This window comes from Primulina tabacum, chromosome 1, assembly GCF_025594145.1.
Source record: "Primulina tabacum isolate GXHZ01 chromosome 1, ASM2559414v2, whole genome shotgun sequence".
Taxonomy (NCBI): Eukaryota; Viridiplantae; Streptophyta; class Magnoliopsida; order Lamiales; family Gesneriaceae; genus Primulina; species Primulina tabacum.
Genome location: NC_134550.1, coordinates 1458790 through 1475101, shown reverse-complemented (window position 1 = coordinate 1475101; position 16312 = coordinate 1458790). Strand labels below are relative to the sequence as shown.

The 16312-nt window shown below is 41.4% G+C and overlaps 1 protein-coding gene and 1 pseudogene across 1 annotated transcript; one reads left to right on the top strand and one right to left on the bottom strand.

Annotated features, from left to right (window-relative positions):
- Positions 1–702: 702 nt before the first annotated feature.
- On the bottom strand, positions 703–16237 carry LOC142549211 (putative receptor-like protein kinase At5g39000; annotated as a pseudogene).
- Positions 6012–13016, top strand: LOC142549336 (uncharacterized). Its single transcript, XM_075658274.1, has 2 exons — positions 6012–9705; positions 9766–13016. The coding sequence occupies exon 1, from the start codon at positions 6826–6828 to the stop codon at positions 7450–7452; it is 627 nt and encodes a 208-aa protein (XP_075514389.1). The 5' UTR covers positions 6012–6825; the 3' UTR covers positions 7453–9705; positions 9766–13016.
- Positions 16238–16312: the final 75 nt, after the last annotated feature.

Genomic DNA, 16312 nt, shown 5'->3' with positions numbered 1-16312 from the left:
TACACCCAATCCTGAACTTTTAAAACTCGCGCCATCACATTTTTTTCCCAGAAAAATTAATTGCATCTTAAGAGATGGAAACCACTTTAATATAGATTAGCGGATTATGACACGTGTAACGTGTATGGTTCGAAAAAAATAGAGAAAATTAAGTAGTTTTTTTGTGGCAAAATTTCAAAATGAAAGTTATCAATTTTTTGAATTAAAAATGGTATAAGAGGAAATAAGATAAAAAGAGAAAATGTTGAACATAAAAGTAATCAATTTTAAAAAAAATTAGAGAAATTTAAGTGTTTTAAAAAAAATTAGATAAAATGTTGAACATAAAAGTAATCAATTTATTTAAAAAAAAATCAAAATGAGAGTTATTAAATTAAAATAATGGAAGATGACATAAGATGAAAATAGAAAATATTGAATATGAAATTAGGTGAGTAAAAATGTCTACATGACTGCATTTTAAGAGAGGGAAACTATTTTGGAGATATCATGCACTAATGCAAATATTTTTTGCACAATGAACCTCGTTTTCGGTCCAATTTGTTTATAGACAAGCAAATGAAACTGCTCATGCTCTTGCCTAAGATGCTCGTTTCTATGCTAGCCCATTTATTTGTTTTGAGATTTCGCATTGTTTGATTAAATATTTGGATCTTTATAGGTTTTCACATGATTAATTTAATTCTTTGGAAAAAGAAAAGAAAAAAAGGGGGAGAATCCTTTTTTGTCTAGAATTTGGAACGTAATTCAAGCTTAGAATTTCGGTCTATAAAAATACATAAAAACCACATAACAGGTTGCTGTCTTTGAGCTCCACAGAAGCTACATCAAGGAGTGTAATACAAAGCAAACTACCAGCTTCCCACAGTAACATGACTAACATCATCACATTCGGATTCATTGACTTCACGTCCCAGAAGCGATTCCATCTCTTGCAGGTCCACGGATAATTTTCCGTCCAAAAGCTTAATCACATGAGGCATCGTTGGTCGGCATTCTGGTCTACTTAGGGTGCATAACAACCCAACTTTGATGCATCTAAGAACCTCTTCTTCTTCCACTGGAGTTAATGCATGACATCGAATTGATTCATCCACCAGGCCGAATGCTTTTTTATCTTGTAGCCACAGATTCCTCGCCTGAACATGCATTCATTCATTTACCAAGTATGAATAATCACATCATATATATATACATGTTTGTTTGGGTTTCCCAAGTGATCAAAATGATATCTGACCAATTTCCCAAAAGCTTTATTACCACTTACCAATCTCATTTTCAGAAAAATACTTTTCTCCCCAACACCTTATGCATGTGTGAAAAAATAGAAATTACGACCAAGCTGTGTCAAGTTCGAATTCCTTAGACGAAGTGACTTACAATGGTAACAATATAATCCTGGTCTTCGCCGCGTACTGTAATGCATCTCCTGCCTCTCACAATCTCCAGAACCACAACTCCGAAGCTGTACACGTCTGACTTTATTGAAAGCCTGCCACATCTCAAGTATTCCGGGCAAATATATCCTCTGCACAAATGTTGCAAAAAATAACTATTCCCGACTCTGAGAAATTATTGAATAAAGAGTGACCGAACGGGAAAACAGATTCTACACTTACACAGTCCCACGTATTGCTGAGGTTTTACTGGATGAATCTTCTTCCAAAGTTTTTGCGTCAAGAAAACCTGAGATTTTAGGATTCATATCGATGTCGAGTAAAATATTTCTTGGTTTTAGATCTCTGTGAATTATCCTTATTCCCGAATCTTCATGAAGATAAGCAACTCCTCGAGCAACGCCCATTATAATCTTGAAAATTTGTGTCCACCGAAGGTGTTGAAATTTCCCTACTTCAATGTGTAAGATTGTTACAAACATCCGCATATTAAAACTAACAAAGAGTAGTGTTTGTTGGGAAATTACCCCGAAGCGATGCCGACCACGAAGATAATATAGTACCCAAATTGCGGAATAAAATAATCAATCAACAAGAACACAACGATTTACGTGGTTCACCCAAAATAGGCTACGTCCACGGAGCACTGCAGATCTTTTACAGGTGACCATTCTCACCACAGCTCCAGCACTTCATATTCTTTTCAAGGATGTTTTTGTCTTTTCCATTTCTTGATTTGGATCTACCACGCCATCGGTTTGAACTCATTTCACCATTCCTGCCTCTTCCTCTGTTATCAAGATTTAGAGCAGATCTCGATGATGTTGCTTCACCCGAGTCTTTCCTGCGAACTTCTTCAGCAAGGATTTGATCTCTAACATCATTGAGTTGTAGTTTTCCTTTTCCAACAGAGTTGCTAACCGCTGCCCGCATCGGTTCCCAAATGTCTGGTAAAGACGCCAGAAGAATAAGTGCCTGAATTTCATCATCAAATTTGATGTCCACCGATGTCAGCTGAGAGACAATCGTGTTGAATTCATTGATGTGTTTAGCCACCGATGCATCCTCTCTCATCTTCAAGTTAAATAACTTCTTCATGAGATGAACTTTATTATTTGCCGATGGCTTTTCGTACATGTCCGACAAAATGGACATCATCTCCTCCGTTGTTTTTGCCTCCGCCACGTTATGTGCCACGTTCTTCGTTAGGGTCAGTCGTATCACACCTAACACCTGTCGGTCAAGGAGCTCCCAATCATCATCCTCCATCTTTTCTGGTTTCTTTCCTGATAGAGGTTGATGCAGCTTCTTACTGTACAGATAATCTCTTATCTGTAACCGCCAGAACGAAAAATCTGTTCCGTCGAACTTGTTGATTCCCGGTCCCGATCCATCATCTCCGGCCATCACTTCTCTAGCCTTAGCAAAAAATCTAAAAAATCTTTTCTGATGTGGAAGATCAGACAAGGCTGCAACCACAGAGCATACTCGGAATTTTTAAGAATTTTCACAACAAGGCTCTGATACCAGTTGTTGGGAAATTACCCCGAAGCGATGCCGACCACGAAGATAATATAGTACCCAAATTGCGGAATAAAATAATCAATCAACAAGAACACAACGATTTACGTGGTTCACCCAAAATAGGCTACGTCCACGGAGCACTGCAACTTTTATAACCGGAAGAAATATTACAACAAGTGTATACAACAATACACTAAATACCTCACACTCCCAAACCCCCGAGTATACCGAGAAAATAATTTCTCTAACTCACACAAGAGAATTCCCGCACTCAAGAAAAAAATACACTCTTTTTTCTATGCACTCTCTTTTTTTATCAAAGCTAAAAAGCTTTTGATTTTGGGATACAATAACTGAAGGAGTTGAGCTCTATTTATAACCAGAATTCTTAAGCCAAAACAGAAAATCTCCCGATGTGGGATTTCATTTTCTGATTTTTAAATTCCGCGTGGGCCCCACCTCATTAAAAACTCACCTAACAAACACCTTAGGAAACCATTTTCACTCATGAATCCATCAAACTTCTATATGTAGATGATATGCTGATAGCTGGAGCTTGTCTGGAAGAAATTGATAAATTGAAAAAAGATTTATCAAAGGAATTTGCCATGAAGGATTTGGGTGCTGCAAAGCAAATCCTTGGAATGAGGATCTTAAGAGACCGGGTGAATGGATTCTTGAAGTTGTCTCAAGAAGAGTACGTGAAAAAGGTGGTTAGCAGATTTAACATGGATGATGCTAAACATGTGAGTACTCCTTTGGCTAGTCATTTCAAACTAACCAAAGCACAATCACCATCGACGGAGCAGGAGCAGGCTTATATGAATAAAGTTCCTTATGCTTCTGCTGTCGTAAGCCTCATGTATGCAATGGTGTGTACAAGACCAGACATAGCACATGCAGTGGGAGTCGTGAGTAGATTTATGAGTAATCCAGGAAAGCAACACTGGGAAGCAGTTAAGTGGATTCTCAGGTATTTGAAAGGTACTGCTAGTTGTTCTTTATGCTTCAGGAGGTCAAAATTGGGCTTACAGGATTTTGTCGATGCCGATATGGGTGGTGACCTGGATGGCAGGAAAAGTACTACTGGATATGTGTTCACATTAGGTGGTACAGTTGTAAGCTGGGTGTCTAAGCTGCAAAAGATTGTTGCACTTTCGACTACTGAGGCTGAGTATGTTGCAGTTACAGAAGCTAGCAAGGAGATGATATGGTTGAGATCCTTTCTGGAAGAATTGGGTCAGAAGCTTGAAAATAGCACGTTACACTGTGACAGTCAGAGTGTTATTCATTTAGCAAAAAATCCTGTTTATCATGCTAGGACAAAGCATATACAGGTTAGGTACCATTTCATCAGATCAGTGCTGGAAGATGGAGTCTTGATGCTGTAGAAGATTATTGGAAGTAAAAATCCAGCTGATATGCTTACAAAGACAGTAACCATTGACAAACTGAAGTTGTGCTCAACTTCAGTCGGACTGCAAGTATAAATGGAGATATATGAGCTGCTGCAATGATGGTGTGAAGACATGATTGAAATCAAGTCTTCAAGTGAAGAATTGTTAGGTGAGTTTTTAATGAGGTGGGGCCCACGCGGAATTTAAAAATCAGAAAATGAAATCCCACATCGGGAGATTTTCTGTTTTGGCTTAAGAATTCTGGTTATAAATAGAGCTCAACTCCTTCAGTTATTGTATCCCAAAATCAAAAGCTTTTCAGCTTTGATAAAAAAAGAGAGTGCATAGAAAAAAGAGTGTATTTTTTTCTTGAGTGCTGGGAATTCTCTTGTGTGAGTTAGAGAAATTATTTTCTCGGTATACTCGGGGGTTTGGGAGTGTGAGATATTTAGTGTATTGTTGTATACACTTGTTGTAATATTTCTTCCGGTTATAAAAGTTGCAGTGCTCCGTGGACGTAGCCTATTTTGGGTGAACCACGTAAATCGTTGTGTTCTTGTTGATTGATTATTTTATTCCGCAATTTGGGTACTATATTATCTTCGTGGTCGGCATCGCTTCGGGGTAATTTCCCAACAGTGTTGAGTCTGAATTCTTAATGGGAGCCCTTTAAAAATATATGAGAAGCCCAGTTCTCAATCCAATAAAAAAATCAGTCGATGCACAATTTTGAAGAAACTGACCCACGATAAACATTCTATGTACCTATAAAAGTATAGATGATGAACAAAGTTTTTGTATTATGATTTTACTACATTGTCCAAAAACTATGAATTATTTGTATTAATTGCATGAGCATTGGTCAAAAAAAATATAAAATTTAGGGACAAAGTTTTTGCATTGTGATTTTACTACATTGCTCAAAAACTGATTGTATTAATTGCATGGCATTGGTGGAAAAAGTAAATAAAATATAGAGACAAATTTAGGATATTGAATTTGTAATATATTGATTATTTATTTAATTGATGCATTTATTTTTTTGAACTCATTAAACACATGAGTATCATAGTGTTTTTATTATTTTAATAGAAAATTGTAAAATAAGAAATTTTGAAAATAATATTACATAAAAATTGAATAGATATTCGATAAAAAAAAATATATCAGAAAAATAATATTTTCTTCGTACATAGTTCTTAGAAAAAATACTAAAAGAGTAGATTTTTTAATAAAAAAATATATTTGTCATTAAAAATATTAAAAGAATATATATGTAACTATATACTTATAAAAGTGTAAAAAGAATAACAAAATTTTTCATTGTAAATTTTCTATTATTTCCATAAATTGTGTGTTATTAGATTAATTGCATGAAAATTTTATATACAATAATTAAATACATGAGGATCATAATAGTGTTTTTTTTAATAGAAAATTGCAACATAAGAAACTCTGAAAATAATGTTACATAAAAATTGAATAGATATTTGCTAATAAAAATACATAAGAGAAATAACATTTTTTTGATACATAATTCTTAGAAAAATATATTAAAAGAATAGATCTTTTAATTTTTAAAAAAAATCATTAAAAATATTAAAAGAATATATATTTAATTATTATATTTATACACGTATAAAAAGAATAACAAAGTTTTTCATTGTAAATTTTCTACTATCTCCTTAAATTGTGTGTTGTTAGATTAATTGCATGAAAATTTTCTACACAATTTATGGGAAATCTATGCATTAAAAATTAATATATGTTTGACAATAAAAATATTTTTATATATATATACCTACAAAAATGTAGATCATTGACCATGTTTTCCAATTGTCAAAAGATAAAAACGATCTCCTCATCAATACAAATCCAAAAATTCGATAAAGATATATATGTATATTTCTATTGTTGTAAGTGTAAAAATGTATCAAATTTTTTATTTATTCCACCTAATATATAATTAATTAATAACCTAATTATTCCACATAATATATAATTAATAGTCTAACAAATGTTAATAAATAGGAAAATTTATGAATGAAAAATTATTTAGATATAAATAATAATAAAAAAATTATTATAGTTAACTCTCTAAATTTCTTATTATAGCTAACAAATGCTAAATGATACCCCATGGAAGACAGGCCCATCAAGGGCCCTATTATCCCTGGCACATCCATAGCGAAAACAAGCCCATCAAAGGCCCATGTATTCTCCTATAAATACCAGGTTTGAGCATATGATTATTCATTCACTATATTATTTTCAGCAGCACCCTTAGCTGCTCCCCCCATACATCCTCAGTCACTGACTTGAGCGTCGGAGGGGCTACGCCAGGACACCCTCCTGGCCCCCTTTAACGGTCTTTTTCGTGATTTCAGGCTCAGGACAATTTAAAAACCCTGCGTCTGTACTAGTGACATTTGCTGGGAGCGGACCCTAAATTTCCCGTGAGTATCACTTGGCGCCATCTGTGGGAAAATTTGAGTTAAGACGTAGAGATGGTAGGCAAGAGAGGGAGTAGAAGAGCTACCTCAGCATCATCGCGTCCTCAGAGGGGACCCGAACAATCTCATGTTGAGACAAGACAGGAACAACCGCATCTTGAGACGGGACAAGAACAACCTCGTCAAGAGACAAGAGCTAAGCAGCCCCTTCATGAGACAAGGGTCGAGCAAACCCGTCCCAATGAGAATGTGGGGAACTTGACCCTGGAACAGTTGGGCCAATTTATCACCCGGACAGTGGATGAGGCAATGAAGAGGAATCAAGAGTTTATGTTTGCAGAAGAGCAGGCCGCTCGCCAGGAGCAAGAGGAGAATGTGAAGGGCCACCAGAGCCGGGTTGAAGAGACGCATCCCCTCCAAAGTGGGGAGATTAGTGAGATGGGGTTGATGTGGAAGGAGATACGGAGGTTGAGGAAGCAGGTAGGAAGCAGAGCGCCGGCCCCCAATAAAGGAAGTCCTTTTTCGCTTGCCATTCTGGAAGAAGGACTTCCCCCGAATTTCCGACAACCGAATGTTGGAGAATATGATGGACATTCCGACCCCGAAGAGCATTTGGGGAGATTTGAGAATGCGGCTTTGTTGCATCAGTATACAGATGGAGTGAAATGCCGGGTGTTCTAGGGCACGTTGGTGAGGTCAGCCCAGCAGTGGTTTAACACCTTGCAGCCTAACTCCATATGTTTTTTTGAGGACTTTTCAGTCGCTTTCTTGCACCGGTTCGTCAGTAGCAAGAGACATCAGAAAAATTATTTGAGCCTGTTCGTGATGAAACAGCAAGAGTCTGAGACTTTGCGAGAATTTATCCAGCGTTTTAACAATGCAGCGCTGGAGATACCAGCGGCTATCCCGGACATCATGATAAGTGCCTTTACCCAAGGCCTGAGAGGAGGGGAGTTTTTTAAGTCGCTGGTCAAGAAGCCTCCGTCGAGCTATGATGATCTATTGGCTCGAGCTGAGAAGTATGTAAACTTGGAGGATGTCCAACGGTAAAGAAGGATGGAGAACCGGCCCGAAGGAAGTAGAGTTGATGGAGTGGAGAAAGGGGGAAGGAAGAGGGGTGCGGGGGAAAGAGAGGAGGACATAACTAGAAGTAGAGGACAATTCTCGTCACATGTTCTTCTCAATAGGAATCGTGATAAAGTAATGGAGGTAAGGAAGCCAGAGGGAAGGTGTGAGAAGTCGCAGAGAGCGGAGGGCGGAGTTAAGATGCCTCCGATGGACAGACGAGAGGGATCCTCATCCGGGGATCGACCAAAACCTCGCCCGTCTCCTAGGCGGGGTCGAGGTCCTCCTTGGATCAACCAGAGGGTCGGAGAGCCGAGAAGAGAAGGGCGGGTCAGGATGCTCCTCGGGAACCTGTCGAACCGAGGAGGAGAGCAGATGAAGATAACCACCCCACGAGAGGAATGATTCACATGATCTCGGGGGGTGCTACTGATGGAATTTCTGGGCGAGCTCGGAAGGCACATGGGAGAAGGTTGGAGAACTTTGAGATATTTAGGGGTGAAGACTTACCACAAGATCCCATCATCGGCTTTGGACCGAAAGACCTTTGAGGCGTTGTGACTCCACATAACGATGCCTTGGTGGTGACGGCCACCATTGCCAACTATGATGTGGCGATGATATTTATTGATAATGGAAGCTCCGTAAACGTCTTGTTCAAGAGCACGTTGGATCAAATGAAGCTGGAAGGATTCGAGTTTGAGCCGGTCTCCACCCCGCTGTATGGGTTTGCAGGACACGCCATCCCGCCTTTGGGTCAGATTGTGCTTCCCCTATCCTTGGGAACTGATCCTCGGCGGGTAACAAAGATGATAGCGTTCACCGTGGTGGATACTTTTTCAGCGTATAATGGAATTCTAGGACGGCCAGCCCTGAAGGATTTCAGAGCCGTAGCTTTCACTTATCATCAGAAGCTTAAGTTTCCTATGGGAAAAGGAGTTGGAGTCTTGTGCGGGGACCAAAAATTCGCGCGTCGGTGTTATGAAGGGGTAGTGAGGGGGGAGGGAAAAAGATCACGTGTGGAGCTTAACATGATTGGGAAAGGAAGAAGTGAGTAACTTTGTCCTATTGAGGTACAAGAGGAGCAGAGATGAAAGTTGGAGAATGCGTCGGGCAAGGCTCTTAAGAGGCTCGGGAACGCTTACCACCTTAAAGAATATTTATCTTGACTTGAATTTTGATGTATTTCGTTTCTGAATTTGTCTTGTATTATCAGTTGAAATTTAATAAAGTCAAGTTCTTATATTAAATTCGTGGATGTTGTTGTATTGTGAGGATGAAATGAATTATATTTTCCTGCTAAGGCATCGCCTAGCAGAGGATCAGAGTTGGGAAAGAGAAAAATTTTATCTTTCTGCTAAGACATCGCCTAGTAGAAGAGTTAGAGGGCGGGGGTGGTGAATTTTTATTTTTCCGCTAAGGCCCGACCAAGCAGAGGAGTTAGAGGGTGGAGGTGTTGAATTTTTATTTTCCTGCTAAGGCATCGCCTAGTAGAGGAGTTAGAGGGCGGGGGTGGTGAATTTTTATTTTCCTGCTAAGGCATCGCCTAGCAGAGGAGTTAGAGGGCGGAGGTGTTGAATTTTTATTTTCCTGCTAAGGCCCGGCTTAACAGAGGAGTTAGAGGGTGGAGGTGGTGAATTTTTATTTTCCTGTTAAGGCATCGCCTAGTAGAGGAGTTAGAGGGCGGGGGTGGTAAATTTTTATTTTCCTGCTAAGGCTCGACCTAGCAGAGGGCCCGGCTTAGCAGAGGAGTTAGAGGGTGGATGTGGTGAATTTTTATTTTCTTGCTAAGGCCCGGCTTAGCAGAGGAGTTAGAGGGTGGAGGTGTTGAATTTTTATTTTCCTGCTAAGGCATCGCCTAGCAGAGGAGTTAGAGGGTGGATGTGTTGAATTTTTATTTTCCTGCTAAGGTCCGGCTTAGCAGAGGAGTTAGAGGGTGGAGGTGGTGAATTTTTATTTTCCTGCTAAGGCATCGCCTAGCAGAGGAGTTAGAGGGTGGAGGTGTTGAATTTTTATTTTGCTGCTAAGGCCCGGCTTAGCAGAGGAGTTAAAGGGTGGAGGTGGTGATTTTTTATTTTCCTGCTAAGGCATCGCCTAGCAGAGGAGTTAGAGGGTGAATGTGTTGAATTTTTATTTTCCTGCTAAGGCCCGGCTTAGCAGAGGAGTTAGAGGGTGGAGGTGGTGAATTTTTATTTTCCTGCTAAGGCATTGCCTAGCAGAGGAGTTAGAGGGTGAATGTGTTGAATTTTTATTTTCCTGCTAAGGCCCGGCTTAGCAGAGGAGTTACGATATGATGAGGTAAGAGTTTTATTTTCCTGTTAAGGCATCGCCTAGCAGTGGAGTTAGAGGGTGGGGATGATGAAATTTTATTTTTCTGCTAAGGACTATTTTAGCAGAGGAATCAAGAACACGGGGAAGTGAAAATTATTTTATTTCAAAAGCTTAGTAGAGAAGCAAAGTGGAGTAGAGACAAAATTAAATTTTCCTGCTATGACATCGCCTAGCAGAGGAGCAGAGTGAAGGAGGAGAATTAAATTTAATTTTTCCTACTAAGGCATCGCCTATTAGAGGAGCAGAGTGGAGTAGAGACAAAATTAAATTTTCCTGCTATGACATCGCCTAGCAGAGGAGCAGAGTGGAGAAGGAGAATTAAATTTTATTTTTCCTACTAAGACATCGCCTAGTAGAGGAGCAGAGTGGAGTAGAGACAAAATTAAATTTTCCTGCTAAGGCACCGCCTAGCAGAGGAGCAGAGTTAGGAAGGAGAAAAGAAATCTTTATTTTCCTGCTAAGGTATCACCTAGCAGAGGAGTTAGAGGGTGGAGGTGTTGAATCTTTATTTTCCTGCAAAGGTATCACCTAGCAGAGGAGTTAGAGGGTGGAGGTGTTGAATCTTTATTTTCCTGCAAAGGTATCACCTAGCAGTGGAGTTAGAGGGTGAAGGTGTTGAATCTTTATTTTCCTGCTAAGGTATCACCTAGCAGAGGAGTTAGAGGGTGGAGGTGTTGAATCTTTATTTTCCTGTTAGAACATCGCCTAGTAGAAGAGAAGGAGAGTTGGATATTTTATTAGCCCTGATGGTTTAATAACATCAAAGATAAACTCGTGAGAAGCAGTAAATTCAAATGCAAAATACTCAAAGGACAGAACCGCAAGAACGAACAAGTGAGGAACCCCAGGCGGGAGTGCGAGCGCTCGGCTGGGGCTGGGCGAGCGTGCAGAGGAGCTTGGGCGAGCGTGCGGAGGGGCTCGGGCGATCGTGTTGTGGGCGCGCTCGGCTGGGGCGAGGCGAGCGGCAGGTATGGGCGCGCAGCGAGCTAGGCAGTGGGGCGAGAGGCGAGGCGCGAGAGGCAGCGCGCCGTGCGGGGCTGTGGGGCGAGGGGCGAGCTGGGCAGAGGGGCGAGGGGCGAGCTAGGCAGGGGGGCGGGGGGGCGAGGCGAGCGGCAGGTATGGGCTTGCGGCGAGCGGGGCAGGGGCAGCGAGGCGAGCTGGGGCGAGGGACGAGCTAGGCAGAGGGGCGAGGGGCGAGCTAGGCAGAGGGGCAGAGGGGCGAGGGGCGAGGCGCGAGGGGTAGCGCGCCGTGCGGGGCTGTCGGGCGAGTGGCGAGATGGGCAGAGGGGCGAGCTAGGCATAGGGGCGAGGGGCGAGGCGCGTGGGGTAGCGCGTCGTGCGGGGCTGTGGGGCGAGGCGCGTGGGGTAGCGCGCCGTGCGGGGCTGTGGGGCGAGTGGCGAGCTGGGCAGAGGGGCGAGCTGGGCTGTGAGGCGAGGGGCGAGGGGCGAGTTTGGTAGAGGGGCGAGGCGCGATGGGCAGCGCGCCGTGCGGAGCAGAGAGGCAAGCGACAGCTGTGGGCGAGGCGGCGCGCGGAGGGCTAGGGCGAGAGGCGGCGCACGGAGGGCTAGGGCGCGCGCGGCGGGGAGAAGGAGGGGCAGGGCGAGAGCTAGGCTGCTGGGGGCGAGGCGGCGCCCGGAGCTATAGGCGAAGGTGACGGCGGGGTGGTTGAGAGGTGGCGCTAGTGTCAACGCGCAAGTGAATTGTGTGCGGGGAAGAGCTGGCGAATAAATTACAGAAGAAATTTTTGTGGGAGAAGTGAGAAATGAAGGAGGAAATTTTTATGGGGGCGTTGCCCCCACACCCCTACGACCTGACCGGGCAGGTCGATCCTCGTGACCTGACCGGGCAGGTCGATCCCCGTAATTTTCGCAGCGATGAACATCGTTCGTTAACGGCAAACGAAGTAGATTTTTCTAGTACGGTACGTCCTCATCGTCGATAAACCAAGGACAAACCCAACTAATCGAACTTTGAACCTACGATTCAGTTCGACTTGGGAGGGGGAGACTAGTGATACCCCATGGAAGACAGGCCGATCAAGGGCCCTATTATCCCTGGCACATCCATAGCCCAAGTGGAAAACAAGCCCATCAAGGGCCCAGATATTCTCCTATAAATACCAGGTTTGAGCATATGATTATTCATTCACTATATTGTTTTCAGCAGCACCCTTAGCTGCTCCCCCCCATATATCCTCAGTCACTGACTTGAGCGTCGGAGGGGCTACGCCAGGACACCCTCCTGGCCCCCTTTAACGGTCTTTTTCGTGATTTCAGGCTCAGGACAATTTCAAAACCCTGCGTCTGTACTAGTGACACTTGCTGGGAGCGGACCCTAAATTTCCCGTGAGTATCACTAAAGATATATATGTAAAATTTTCTTAATAGTAGTCTATAACAAATCGGGACACTCAATCTTTAATAATAGAATTCATTTCATTTCATATTTGACACGATCACGTGTTTGACACGTCCACAAGTTTTCGTGATAAACTAGTAGTTTATAAACTCATGAGATTATACTATCTATTAGGCAAAAGTTTTGAAATGATATTTTTTTTGTATATGTAACTTAATATAATATTGGTGTTCTGTTTGAGAATCGACGCAACGGAAGTGATGACCTTTAAAAATAGCTATCATTAGTGCCGATAACAGAGAAAAAAAAAAGGGAAAAGAAAAGAAGGCATGCATATTATAGACTTAATTAAAATGAATGGCCTTTTGAGACGATATCCGGTTGGGTTCATAACCAAATCCAATAAAGTCATGTCAGTAAATCTCAGTGTTGATTAAAAAAAGAAAGAGAAGAGGGCGGAAAGGGATGACAGAAGAATAAATTGTTGGGCACTAACCGGATATAACGTCAGATAAACTTTTGTTTTCCATGAACTCATGTACAAGCACCAGTCTTTCTTTATGAATGCAGTACCCCAGTAGTCTAAGGATGTTTCGGTGCTGAATTTTCTGAGCTATAAAAAACTCATTAATCACGAGCTCTCGGGCATACCTTTGATCCACATCTGCTTTAAGTTTTTTAACAGCAACTATCTGTCTTGACACCGGAAGCACACCCTACCCAAAAATAGAGTTATAGTAGATAGATACATAGAGATTTTTTTAGTCCACCTCCCAATCATTTGTTTTTTAAATTATGGGGAAGTCAATAAAATTTTCAGTCTCGAGAAACTCACCTTATAAACAGAACAAAGTGCACCTTCTCCTATGAAATTTGAATTTGAGAAATCATCGGTGGCAAATGAAATCATCGACCAGTCAAATTTAGGCAAGTTTTTGTCCAATTTGCAAATTTCTGCAAGATAGTTTCATTCAATGTAAGCTCATTGTCAAAAAGTTCATGCCATTATTCAAAATTAATTAAGTCTTCTTGAGCTTGGATCCACTCAGGCTTGAGTACTTGAGGCAACGAAATTCTCCAGAAATTTTGGACCATTTCAAAAGATATATGATCAAAGACAATGTATGAGATGTTTCTTTTATTTCATTGTTCGTACCTGATAATATCGGGTCCTGGTTTTTCTTGGATGGTTTAAGTTTCTTCCATAATGCATCCCAAGGCGAATTCCGTGATGGCTTGTAAGACAAGGCTTTGCTTCCTTCTTTAATTTGATATGAAGAATAGCCATGATTGATTTGATTGTCGGTTTGTCCTTTTGGTGGAGATGTAGGAGTACGCTCATCGATGGAGGGCACCATTATCTCCTTTGGTACTGACGATTCTAGGATATCCTGCTGCTCAAGGGCAGATTCAAGTTGTAGCACAACTTGAGTCATTGTTGGTCGTTTCTTTGGTTCTTCATTTAAACATCTCTCAGCAATCTCTACAAAAGGTTTCAGACTATTTGGTGAAATTTCTTTTATCAGATTCGAATCCACAATCAGTTCAACTTTTCCTTCCCTAATTTTTTCTCGAGCCCACTGGGACAGATTTTTCTCAGCTTCGGAAAGCCTTCGATCAAGTGCCGCTCTCCCACACAATACTTCCAGCAACACCACACCAAAGGCATATGTGTCGCTTTTCCTGGTTAGTTTACCCGTCTTAATATAAGTTGGGTCGAGGTACCCAAACGTGCCCTTTACTTTTGTGCTTACATGGCTTTGTAAGTTGCTTAAATTTTCATGTTTTACCAAGCCAAAATCTGAAACCTTAGCAGTGAACTTTTCATCCAGCAGGATGTTTGAAGCCTTGACATCACGATGTATGACTCCATTTCCTGAGTGGAGATAGTCTAGTCCTCGACCAGCCCCGATGCAGATGTTAAGCCGCTGCTTCCATGTAAGAGAAGCACCACCACTACCTTTTCTGGTAGGTTTGTAAAGGTGATCCCCCAGTGTTCCACCAGCCATATACTCATAAACCAGAATCATTTCCTTTTGCTCGTTGCAATAACCAATCAAAGAGACTAGATTATTATGTCGCAGCTGTGAAAGAGTTTCAATCTCTGTCAAGAACTCGTGTTCACCTTGCTTCGAATTGGACTTTAGCTTCTTTACTGCAATCGTCTCTTTCCCCTTGTCAATGAGGCCTTTATAAACAATACCAAATCCACCTTTACCAAGGATAAGTTGAGGACTAAAATTTCTGGTGGCTAAGTGTATCTCAGCTAGTTTATAACGACGACAGAAACGTTCGGCCTTGGCTGATGGTTTGATTTCCTCCTCCATACAACTAGCTTCCCAAATTTCTCCGAGCATGTTGCTAGAGTAATTATAGTTATTGAAATAGTTACAATAGAATTTCTGTGACCAAGAACTGAGAGTAAAAATTGGACAGTTCTGGGTGGTGAATCCAAGGCAGGAGATGGATTCGGACAGGCAAGACTATTATGAAAGTTGCTCAGCTTGAGTATCTCAAATCCCGTGAAAGGAACATATCCATCTATGGATACACCGTACGGCTTAAAAGAAACCAAAATATGATGTTTAACACCTTTCGGCCCTTTTGACATTACCATGTAATCCTTGTACACAATAATATTACTTGTGTCTCTCTCTCTAACAAAATCTATACTACTGTAAGCAATCATCTCATTAATCAGGACTTTGAAATTCATGGAGCCAGTCTCTTGCACCCTCTTGAGTCCTACATCTGAGAAATGAAGCCTGGCCAAGTACCTAAATCCCACATCCACGGGTATTTTCCAAGTGATATTGTCGATCGGGTTAGCTTTTTTTTTTGGAGCAGTTTTCAAAATCCCAAACACATAACTGATATCATCACCGGACGAAACATAACCATCCCGTTTGGTATTTACTCGACGAATCATTTCAAGCACGGTGCTGTTATCAATGTAGAACCATTGAGACTTACGTCCAACTACTTGGGCTCCAATATCTCCATCATTGTGGAAATAAGTAAGGCCTAAAGGAACCGTGATTATCTCAATACCGTTTAGGAAAGCGTAAGTATCCCCTGATAGACTACTTGCAGGACTAAAAGCTATATGAAGTGGTTGATTTTCTTCTACGCTTATACAGAATTCTTTAATAGTAGAAGTCAAGCCAAGAGCATCAGTAGTTAGCGAAGCACTGAAGTTGCTGAGCAAGGTGAAAGGGCCAGCCTCAACAGTGAACAAGTCCTTGTACTTTTGAAATCCTTTGTATGGAGTGGGCTTGAAATGAAGGCGGATGAATTTCTCACCTGGGCTGACAAGAAATACGTAGGCAAATCCTGAACGAGATATTCTAGCAGCTTCGTATGGGATTGGATCAGCAGAGACGGAGTCCCGTGCAACCCTAGAGATGGTCGACTTGCCTTTGATTTGTACGGAGGAAGCCAATCTTGGGTGCGTATCTCCGAGCCATTGTCTCCCTATGTGTGCCGCGGAAGTTCCAACGGAACCGCAGTTAATTGAAACATCACCTGTGAGGTAAGCTGGATCATTAACAGAAACTGTAAATTTGAGGAAATAGCACAGACATAGCATGAAGGAGATTGAAGAAACTGGGAAAAAGTTGTGATCCATTTTGAATTGTAATTCAGAATGAAACGTGAATTATGTACAACGACAGACTATAATGTTCTTGACTGGAATAGTGGGTCTTCACGATTGGCATTTTGTGATTGATATCTATTTATTATATAAATAATTAAAAAATCAAATAACAAAATTCAGTCTAATTG